The 11,265-nt window shown below is 38.6% G+C and overlaps 1 protein-coding gene across 1 annotated transcript in view; it reads right to left on the bottom strand.

Moving 5' to 3' along the window:
* The window catches only part of LOC106937683 (dedicator of cytokinesis protein 3-like), a gene marked incomplete at its 5' end in the record, with an annotated part of 44,283 nt that overhangs the window by 7,917 nt on the left and 25,101 nt on the right, over positions 1-11,265 (bottom strand). The window contains 16 exons of the mRNA XM_015019325.1: positions 87-203; positions 297-380; positions 487-666; positions 750-836; positions 2,392-2,558; positions 2,777-2,918; positions 3,908-4,012; positions 4,279-4,365; positions 5,999-6,147; positions 9,506-9,599; positions 9,694-9,754; positions 9,828-9,923; positions 10,017-10,043; positions 10,149-10,234; positions 10,338-10,486; positions 11,175-11,233. Coding sequence (XP_014874811.1) covers positions 87-203; positions 297-380; positions 487-666; positions 750-836; positions 2,392-2,558; positions 2,777-2,918; positions 3,908-4,012; positions 4,279-4,365; positions 5,999-6,147; positions 9,506-9,599; positions 9,694-9,754; positions 9,828-9,923; positions 10,017-10,043; positions 10,149-10,234; positions 10,338-10,486; positions 11,175-11,233 — 1,690 coding nt within the window. The remainder of the gene's footprint in view (positions 1-86; positions 204-296; positions 381-486; positions 667-749; positions 837-2,391; positions 2,559-2,776; positions 2,919-3,907; positions 4,013-4,278; positions 4,366-5,998; positions 6,148-9,505; positions 9,600-9,693; positions 9,755-9,827; positions 9,924-10,016; positions 10,044-10,148; positions 10,235-10,337; positions 10,487-11,174; positions 11,234-11,265) is intronic.

The following is an 11,265-nucleotide window of genomic DNA, read 5'->3' as shown; positions in this document are numbered from 1 at the left end:
AAAAATATTTTTTTTTTTTTTTTTTTTTTTTTTTTTTTTACAAAGTATGTTAAGAACACATTTAAAAAAGAAAAATGAAAACTCACATGGTGTAAGCCTGTCCTCATCATGTGGAACTGGTCCACAAGCTTTTTGTGCAGAGGACGCATTTCTGGATGCACCAGTTTCTCATGAACAGCCAGCCCCACTCCAAGAATATGCACCTGATGTCAGAAAAGAAAAAAAAAACAAAAAACACGATGTTTCTATTTCCAAAGCATTCTAAAATCTACTAAAGTATTTAAATTGAGTCTGACCAGCTCCTGCATGAGATCCTTCAGATGCGTGATTCGCTCTGTGTCCTCGGGGTGACTGCTGATGTAGTCTTTATCGAAGAAGGCCTTTTGCAGAGAATCAAACAAAAGATAAAGATTTCTCTCAGCAACAGCTCTCAGCACTCATCACTTTCACACTGGCTTCCCGTTCATCTCTGCCCTGCAGCTCTACCTCCTGATATCTGGCGATGCCGCCGTTCACAGCAGCATCTATGACGCCGTTGAGACACATGCTGAGCGGGTTGATGTTGCCGTGATGCTGCCTGTGTTGGTACTGGCTGATCAAAGTCCGCAGCTCCTGGGTCTTGTTCTCCACAACGTAAATGGCGTTCTCGAGTGGGCTCACCTCCACCTGAAAACACAGATAAAGCCGACGTTAAAGCTGCCGACGCGTCCGATGCGAAGCGATGCGTTGCACGTTTGATATGAGCCCACCAGTTCTCTCCTCTCCACCTCTGCCCAGCGGGCGATCCCAGGGAGAGGACGAGCCAGAATCAGGGTTGTTCTCTCGATCCACAGACTCTGTTGAAGATGCAGATGAAAAGCCGCGGTTATTCTAACGGCGTTGTCTAATATTAGTTAAACCCAGTGGGCATCTGACTGTGTTTTGCAGATAAAAAAAAAAAAAAAAACCCGGGCAGGCAGAAACACAGTTGTAGACTGGTGACCTACATGCTTAACACTTTGTGCGGTTTGATTTTAAATCTGGGTTACTGTGTCACGCAAAACTACAATATTATGCATAAGCAAGTCTCTGAAGTGCCCCAGGCTGTTTATTTTTTTTTTACTTTTTAGCTGTAGTAAACACTATTTACGGTTTTGAAAGAACCAATACCTCTTCAATAATTCAGGGAAAGCAGTTAGATCTTTCAGTTTTCAGATTCTGCCTACAAATGTTATATAGTAGTTGCGATTGGGTTCGAGAGGATTCCAGCTGTATTTTACACATTAAATGTTTCCACAGATGTTTGTGAAATCCGATCATGTCACTCTTCGTCTCTGAACCAAAATCAGTGTCCACAGTCTGTCCGATCACTATAAAGGTGTAAATGTTCCTATAAAAACTCAGTTAGTTCTGGGAAAAACGTCAGAAATGTCAGCTAACACTAAAAGAAAAACTTTCAAACATACTGAGGTAAAATATACACATATATGGTTTACATTTCATGAACGTCTGATGATGTTTTGTGTTTAAGCAAGGAAAACCAAAATACCTGATAACTGAAGTAAAATGATCTTTGACTACAATTCTTTGCTTTGTGATACAGCTTGACAAACCACTTCTCATTGGCTTTCAGTTCTAGTCTTTCATTTTACAAGCAACCCGATTCATTTATTTGATAATGTAATAACTTCATTTTAAACTAGGTTTTGCTAGATGAAGTATTGCTGTTTCATTGAAGTTTTAATTGAACATTTACATATCCGGCACCCTTTACAGCACTGTTGTGAATCATGGTTCCAAGCCAACTGATTGTACAGTTATATAATTATACAATATATAGAGGAATGTGGTGAAATGACTGGATTGTAAAGGCAACAATTGGATTGGCTAGGTTATATGTTGGATTATGATTGCATATTAAGTGTGCCTGTTTGTCTTGTGACGTTAAATGATGTTTGTTGTGAATTGACACTGTTTAAGTAAACTGAATACAATTAGATCCCACAGAAATTAGGTTTGTCCTGAATAATCAAAATAATTTTGCATTTGAACTCTGTTTTAATAAAGACGTCTTTATTTTTTAAATACTGAATGGAAAAACATCCAGCACAGTTCATCTCCAAAACTGTATATCTTAAATGCTTGTTAATATAGTGGCTTAACTGGAAAAAAACCAGACAAAACCCCTGGTTTATTTTAAGTAAAAATAAAAAATAAAAAGCTGGTGGCTTCCACTGTGGCCACCAGGGGGCGTTACACCAACCTAAATCAACTGAGACGTTTATCACTGCTGCTTTAATTACCTGCTGTTTCAACACTTAGATCCATTTCAAGTGCTAAAAGGCTACACCTGGACTATTACTGTTCTGAATAAAGCCTGAGCTGAGCTGAGAGTGTCAATCCTCCTCATACCCTGAACTCATTCTCCCGGTCCTTAGGCCCCTTGTGGAAAGGCCTGTCATGGTGGAAGCGGCTGACATTGTTTATGCGGTAGAAACTCTTGATCCTCTCAGGCACACGCTCCAGCTGAGGCACATCAGAGATGTCTGAAACTGGAGTCACTGCGTAGATCTGCAAGTCTAGGGAAGCCACGCGTCAAGGAAGAGACAGATGAAGGGAGATGAAAAGGAAAATGCTTTTACTGCCCGACTCTGGAGGAACAATGACAGATTGAGGTTTAGTTGTTGTTTTTTGTTTAATATGCAACATTTTTCAGTCATCATTAACTTTTTCTATTCACACAAAACATCTTTATCTCTGAGTGGCGGCACCAACGGTAGGGAAGTTATAAGGATACACTGGGCGTCGCTCTGCAGGATGGTGTCATCAGGCTGGTTTGTGTGCTGCATTGCAATGGCTTGTGGAAATTCTCCCAGCATCCTCTGCTGGAAATCCTCGAGCCGTTCGTAGTCGTAACCGCGGCAGACAAACTCCTTATTCTGCAGAAAAAAAGCAGGGAAGTGTTCAAACCTCACACAAACCCTGTACCTCTTACTCTGTTTAAAATCTGTAGCCCAAGCCTGCTGGATCTGAAATTAACTTCCCCTCATCTTTTTTTTTTTTACTGTTTCAGCACCAGCAGCACAAGCTGCTGAGCTAGCAATACTCACAAATTTCAGTTTTTTACTATTAAAAGAAAAACAGCCAACATTATACATTGACATAATATATTTCACACTAAAGTTGTAGTTTTAAAATGAAAAACCTTTTCTCTAGAGCAGTTAAGAAGCGGCTATTAATGACTGCACGCACCAAATTTAAAACAATTACTTATTTTCAATCCTCCAATGAACTGGCTGCAGCCAAACCCCAACCATAAACATCAACAACTTAATTTGCAAAGTGCATAAACACCAGCCGCAGCTGAAACAAAGTGCTGAATATGAGAGATAGATGAGATAAAAGAAAACATTAAATGAATTTTAAAAATTCTACTGAACAAACAAAGCAGTAAAACTGATCAAAATAAAGTAAAATCTAGTCTCATTTGGGTTAAAGGCAAATGAGTAAAATATTTTTAGACGAGTTTTAAAACTGGACAGTGAAAGGGCCTGTCAAATTTATAAGCGTTCTTTAACTTAGGGGACTCGATATAGAAGGTCTTCATCCCTCAAAGCTTCCACTGGGAATGACCAGAAGCAGCTGGTCAGCAGAGCCAAGTGACCAGGTGAGAAGCTGTATTAAATAAGGCGGAGCGAGGCTGTTTAAGACCTTAAAAACAAATTGTAGGATTTTCTTTTATGTGTTCCTGCCAAAACCGCGCAGCAGCTGCAAACAAGTTTAACATTAGATTTAAACAAGTTGCAGATCATCTTTTCTACACGTCAGCAGACAAGCAGACATGTCCACTATCCCATTAGTTACATGTGGGAATAACAGACACGGTTTCCTGCTGTAATGCGGATTTCCGACCACTGCAGTCTCTTACCCTGAGGAAGAAAGGAAACTTCCTCCCATAGAAGCCCATCTTAAAGAACTCCGGCTCGATCCTCTGCTGTTCGATGATGTTGTCATAATACGCTGCCTCCATTTTCTGTGACACAAAGACAAACAAGCAGCGGAGCCATGATGAATAATAATTTAATCACACACTTTGCTGAATCCTCTGCTCTTCCAGAGGCGCGTGGGCGTGCTCAGGTAATTGGGACGTTGTGTTTGCACTTCACACCCCACAACCGAGCATCACGGTGACAGAGGGAGCTGAAAATCTTTCCTTACAGCATCACAGAGGATGCTTGTTTGATGGCAGCAGCAGCAGCAGCAGCAGCAGAAACGCGTAGCGTGAGGCACTTTACTTACCCGTATCCAGCTGAGACTCTGATAATCATATAAAGTCTCATACTGGAAAGCCAGCTCCCGGCAGAGAGAGATCCCATATTCCCAGCACTGTGGAGATATAAAAGAGATAATGGAAGAATGAGAAATGAATCTAAAATAAAAAATAAAAAATAAAAATAAAAAAACACCATTAAAATGATCAATGTTGTCATTATATTTGTCTGTTGCGTGTAAGGATTGACGAAGATGGTTTTGATTGAACAGAAGCTTTTACTTGAGAAAAATTTCTGGATACTCCACCCACTGTTAGCAGCTTGATTGAATGAAGAACAAACATGTTTTAACTGGCAATGTAAGAAGCATCTTTGTTCATGGCAAAAGAGGGAAGTAATTAGATTTTATATTCTAAAATTGTAAATTGACACTGCGCTACCCTCCATTGGGGTTGGCTGTGGATGGTGTAGTTTCACAAAAATGCTAGAACCAATGATACGTTGGAGTTTTAACTCTTTGCTCTCCTTAATTTCATCAAAAAGCAGTTTCTGAGTTGTACCAAGGGAAAGCAGCAAGGTTAATTTCCAAATCTTTACATTCCTTCTGGTACCAACTTGCTGGGTGCTTTTTAACCAACACATTGAGCTATTTTTATCCAGTAAAAAATTTTAACACTCACTGCTTGAGGAGTCTCTATAATTTTTTTTCCCCTTCATATATAGCAATAACTGCAGGAGAAGGCAATAAGTTAATGAAAGATGACAGTTTTATTTCTTTTCAGCTGCTACCTGGGTCCACTGGGCATTTTCCTCTGCAGAGCATACGGGCCGGTCAACTAATTTAATTTTGCGGATGAACACCGGCCAGGGAGGAGAGGTTTGGGAAAGAAAATTACATTTCAACTGATTGCTCTTCCTCAGTATGAAGCACTGGATTAGTGCAAAAACTTTTATGTGAGTCATTTACATAGCTCCCTACAACATATACAAATACATCAGAAATTAGCTCCATATCGACCTGTTCAAACATTAAAATCAAGCATTAAATAGTTGTTTATATGATTAGATATTTGTAAGTGTCATACTAAGAAACTGGACTTACTTTAAAAGATACTTAAACTTGTGTGAACAATGCAATTCTGCAGCATATAATCCACTAAGAAATGTTGTTTTCGTAACATGTAAGCCTTTGGCAAATGATCAAGGAGGAAAAATGAAAAAGTTAATGATCAGCTGCACGTTCATGATGAAAATGTAACAGCCCTTCAACAACAGAGACAAAGAATCTTAAACAGAAACAGTACCAGCAACAAGGGTTCTCAAGTCCAGTCCTTGAGACCTACCAGCCTGCCTCCCTCCTCCAAAAACACCAGAGTCAGATATCTGAATTCCCTCACCAGCAGTAATTCAGCTCTGCAGAGTTTCTGCTAACAAGTAGTTCATTTGATTCAGGTGCTGGAGAAGTGGGATGATAGCACTCAAGGATTGGACTTTGGCACCCCTGAGTTTCAACCTTCTCCTTTCTATTTAACCACACAAATCTATTGATTTGTGTTTGTGTTTCAAACCAAATACAAATCATGTTTGGTTTGAAAAAAAATATCAAATTTACGTCACCGCAATTTTTTCCCTTTCCTCACAGTAAGAGACAGTAAAATGACTCAGACTGGAGAGCAATTAAATCATTAAGAAATGTAAGATATAAAAGACACAGCTGCAGAAAACAGAACAAAACAAAAGTCACTCGCCTTTCCCTTGTTGAAGTAGTGAAGGATTTTACGACTCAGGTTTTCTTTGCGTTGCCACTCGCTCTGACAGGGGTAGTGGAGAAAATCCCTCAGAGGCCGGTCCTCCCACTGCAGCAGCTCCCAGTACAGCAGCAGAGTGAACGCTGCCTCTGTTAACGAATAACAAGTGAACAAATGCATAACTATGTTTGATACAGCAAAGTAACATGAAGAGACGATGTTTTTTTTAGAGTAAAGAAAAGCAGAAATTTATAATCAGCATTTTTTTTTCAGCAACAGATGGTGTACGACCTGAAACACAGTCAGTGGCAAAAATACACAAGATGGCCTGAGCAACATGACTGTATGCTGGCAAGACAGAAAGTAGAGGTGGAAAGAACATTAAGGATGTTTAAATATTTCATTTCCAGGATCAGAAAGTTGTTAAAATTACAATATGTTTCAAAACACACAACAAAATCAGACTTTTTTTTTATTTTTATGGACATTTAAATTTCCATTAGCACACAAGATCTCAATAACCACTTCTTCCAAGACTAGAGATTTTCTGTAGCGTTCCAAAGGTCCAATGCCACCCAAGCTTTAGCTTCCTCACAGGAAATTTATATCCTCATTTAATATTTTACCATTTATTTATTTTTATGTACCTTTATGTGTAATGTAGCAGTGCATCGCATGCACATTACCTATGTCTTAAAAGCTTCTTTTTGCTTCTATGAACACCTGACATGAAGAAACCAGTACATGAAAACCAGAAAGATTCAATGATAATATGCAAACTTTAGCCTGAGAAGCTTAGAAATGAACCAAGAACATTCAAACAAAGCAAAGCAACAGCAAAAACAACTGTACCACTGTACATCTGCACAGACAGATATCGGTTAACATTCCTCTACGCACACACTAAGGGCTTGAAAGATGAAACCAGACATAATTTGGTGCCTCTAAAAATAAACATTTGCCCCCTTTACTTGTAGGAAATATCTGAATGAACCAATCAAGGCACACAATTGAAGCTTTCCCTTCTGTCGCCCGGGTGGGAGGAGGTCTGTTCAGCTGTTTCAACACAACAGAACTGCTTGTGCTTAAATTAGAACCAAAGGTCTATTTTTAATCTGAGAACGTGCCTATTCTGTAGATCCGCATTTCATGGGAAGAAAAAAAAAAAAAAGTCCACCAACGTTTTTATTCTGGCGAATTACGTGACTAAATGCCGTCTGTTTGAAAGAGTTTACATTCAAAATGTTTTGTGTTCAAATTAACACCAAGCTGATGAAGAGCCCTCATGTTGTTTTAAAAGTTCAGAGTGACAGACTGTGGTTTGCCTTTGTCATTGGTTCAATGCATAAAATACGCAGTCATAAAAAATATAACATACTATAAATATTCCAGTGCTGTTGTGTTGCAAGCCTTGAATGTGTTTTGTTAGCCACCCTTCGTGACCCACACTGTTCACTTAAGGGAATAGCTCCCATCCCCCACCATTGTGTCTCTTACTGTTCACCATGTGGCTTACTTCTGGCTGTGTTTGTGCCCCGGATCCCTTGATGTGTGTTTCAAGCAGTGACACGGAAAACGAAAATCAGGCCCAGTCATGAGGAAAACTTGCATGAGTGTCATTTAGTGTGTTGACACATCAAGTAAGGCACTCTGGAACAGCTTTAGAGTCGCAAGGTAAAAGCACACGCCATTAGAGTGCAGCTCAGAAGTGCAGATTGCAGCAAAATATCAAGTCAGCAGAGCCACAACTAACGCATGCAAAAGAGAGAGGAGGAAGAGCAACATCCATGGTAGACATGGAGCAATCAGAATTTTGTGGTTGGTTCTGGTAAGAATCGACCTGCCAACATGAATTTCAGCTGATTAAAGATAACAGGACTCACAACGTCTTTCTTAGCCTTTCTTATCCGGTGAGCAGTCACGGGTTTTTATATCAGAGCAAATAGGATGTCATGCCACTTGTGTCGTGCCAGGTTTAGTTTTTCTTTTTTTTAATCAATGAAAACTATTCTATAGTTCAAAATAAATCAAAATAACAAAACTTGTAACAGTTAATCAATGTTTGTGCTCTAAATGTTACAGCAGATTTAAAAAAAATAGCAAAATATTGGTTGCTACACTGATATATGCAAAATGTCTAATTTACTAGTACTTTAATGGCACCCTGTGCAACTCTCAAGGACAAATTTATTTAATTGTAGTAGAGAAGAAATAACACTGTTTACATCTAATTACTATTCTTTACATATAAATGTGCTAATTTCCGGAAATAAATAGGAAAATATTACAACATTCATTATGTCACCATAATAACTGTATTTCACAAAATAAGCATCAATAAATTCAAGGTCATAATGTTATATTTGCCAACAAGCATGTATAGTGTTGATAATATTTGAGCTGTGTAATGGATCGACGTGTCTTTAATGACTCATATGGAAGCAGCTACAGTTTGTGAGTAGCACTCTTTAATGCCACGTCCTCAGCCTGTTGCATATAAGCTGCAAAGTTCCCCTGATTTTCTGCTTACAGGACTGAAAGGGGGGATTATAAAATACAAACTGCACAGTAAATCTTTTTCTAAGAAGTAATAATAAATAATAAATCCAAGAATGAAAGAGTAAATGCCAGAAGCACATAATTATCTACCTGACATTTAGGCCATGAATTTAATCAAGGGAGTCTCTGTACTCTTGTTTGATTTTTTAAGGTTGGAAGTCTCCTATCTATTAACATGTTCATCTGCGTGGGAGCAAATAATAAAATGGGGGTTTGAAACCAGGTTTTATAATTTGATGCCCCATCTTCCTTTTGCATGAAGAGAGAGAGAGAGAGGAAAAACAGAGACAGAGAGAGAGAGAAGACAAAGAAAGAAGAAAAAAAAAGAAAGACATCTATTCGATATCCAAGTTCAAGTGAAAAAAAGTTACACCTGCATAGAATGTTTTTATTTTACTTTATTTTGCTTTTGTTTTTGGCTTTGTTATTAAATGCCAAAGGTCAAAATTAGAATTGTGCATTTTATAATTATCTATTAATATTCATTTATTTCTCTCTCAGTTTGATACAACAGTTCAATTACAAAAAGGATTTTGTTTCCCATCGGCAAGTTAATGTTTTTCCAACACTCTTATTTGTAAATGGCCACACTTGTAAGGTGCCGTTATCAATAGGATTAGCACCACTGATTCAGTAGCACTGATCACGTTTCTCCAGTGCAAATGTCATACTTTGAATGCCACAATTTGAAACTTGACTGACACACTTAGTTATTACTCCCTTTCCCTTTGTGTGCAATAGGAACGCTGAATCTATTGTGCTCTTGATATCAACAGACACAATATTTTTAGGGTCAATAAAGCAGAGCTCGCCTTCAATCAAAATGAAATTACGTAGTTGTACCATAAAAAATCAGCTGCTAAAAGGTTCTACAGCAGCTAGTATCAAAGTGAGCGTTGAGTCGTACCAAACTATGTGACAAAAACGTACTTGCAGTCTGAAGGTTACCTGTGAAATCCTCTGCCTGAAGATGCAGGTCACTTAGTTTGTGGATGTAGCGGATGTACATGTCCTCCTTGTTCACCTCTGATTTGTAGAAGTTCTGATGTTGCAGTAGAACAAGAAATAAAAAGCAGGTCACTTTTCCCCTTTTACGAAATGATCACATAAGATCGAAAGTGTAATGAATGTCTCACCATAAGGTTGACTGAACCGCTGATCTTCTTGTTCTCCATCTCGTCCCCTTTCATGCAGTCCCTGGAAGTGCAAGTTCCCTTTTTAAAGCCCTGAAAACAACATCATTATAGCACGTAACTTTACTTTAGCATACCTGTAATCAAGTATTCTCTCAACAAGTCTTGTGACTGATGTCACAAATGAGATGCCAGTTTCCCTCCATGTCTCCTGCTCAATCTTCTCCAGCAAGCTGGAGGAAAACACACATTGACCACAGATATTAAGTACAGGAAGCAAATGCCAGCATCGTTCAGCTTTTGGAAGTGCAAAAGTTATTCTTCACCTTGGATAAGGACCAAACAGCTGTGTTCTGTTGTGATAAAAGAAACAAAAAACAACAGGGAAAAAAATTAAAAATCTTAAAGAAACAGAATATTTCCTTCATAGTCTCACTGAGCATTTGTTTGAAACTCACAACAAGCTGAAGAGCTCTCTGTGGTTGTCATCGCCTTTCCCATCCGACACCATGCTGTCCAGCTTATCCATCAGCTCTGCCTCCACCTGGAGTTACGAACGTCCAGGAACAGGTGCGTTGTGTGACAAAGAGCTACGTAAGGACAGGGCACACACTCTGGATTTCACAACAAATCAATTTTATACTAACTTGTTTGAAATTCCCATTTTTCCTTTGCTCCCAGTCCATCATATCATGAAAAATTGGGATCATAATATTCCGGACCTCGGTCTGAGGAACTAAGGTGACACCAAGGAAGGGTCCCATCATTCCTGGGATGAAGTGTGGCTTGTTGTCACCTAGTTGAAATGGATTGATACAGACAGAGGTGTTTGTTGAACAACTCTGCTAAACATATAAAGAATACAAACACAATGGTGTTTTAAGCCACACTGAATTTCTTTAAACTGTTCTTATGAGGCCTCAAGACTTTGTAAAATGATACCGATCCTTAGATCTTTAAGGGGTTTTGAAAATCCCTTAAAATGTTATAATTTCTCTGTGACTGTAACAGAATGCAGTGCAACATGGGTAAGCTTAATTAAATATGTAAATAGGTGGAGAACAAAAGCACAAAATAAGAAAAGAAGAAACGTCAAGCCTAAGATATAGGGAGATAAATACTGCTGTGAAGCAATGTGGAAGCTCCTAAAGAATTGGTCTTAAATGGTGCTTTTGTCAAAGACCGCTGCAAACAAAATGCCTAAAGATGCTGCTTAAAGTTTCTCTTCATATTAATATTTCTATGTGTTGACAGGAAACAGCTTCATTCTTTAACTGCATTAGCCTTTTGTAACCGCTGAGTGACTCCTATTTCTGCATGAAGTAGTGAAAAATACAATAAAACATAAAGAATTGTTGCTCCACATTTGTGACTAAGCCTGACTTTGGAAGCAAAATATTAAAAATAAATCATAATACATTTGCAATGTACTACACATACCTCACTTAAATTATTATTGATGAAGTGAGCGACGGTTGACCCACCTAATTTCTGCCACATGCTGAAGAGCTCATATGCCATTATTACTCTCAAATCCCCATGCCTACAAAAGGAGATTTAGAAGTGAGTAATAAG

The sequence above is a fragment of the Poecilia latipinna genome, unplaced genomic scaffold (genome assembly GCF_001443285.1).
Source record: "Poecilia latipinna isolate Pla-1442-1.1 unplaced genomic scaffold, P_latipinna-1.0 Scaffold2410, whole genome shotgun sequence".
NCBI classification, from domain to species: domain Eukaryota; kingdom Metazoa; phylum Chordata; class Actinopteri; order Cyprinodontiformes; family Poeciliidae; genus Poecilia; species Poecilia latipinna.
The sequence above is the reverse complement of the archived record's forward strand: the minus strand, read 5'-3'. Positions and strand labels throughout refer to the sequence as shown.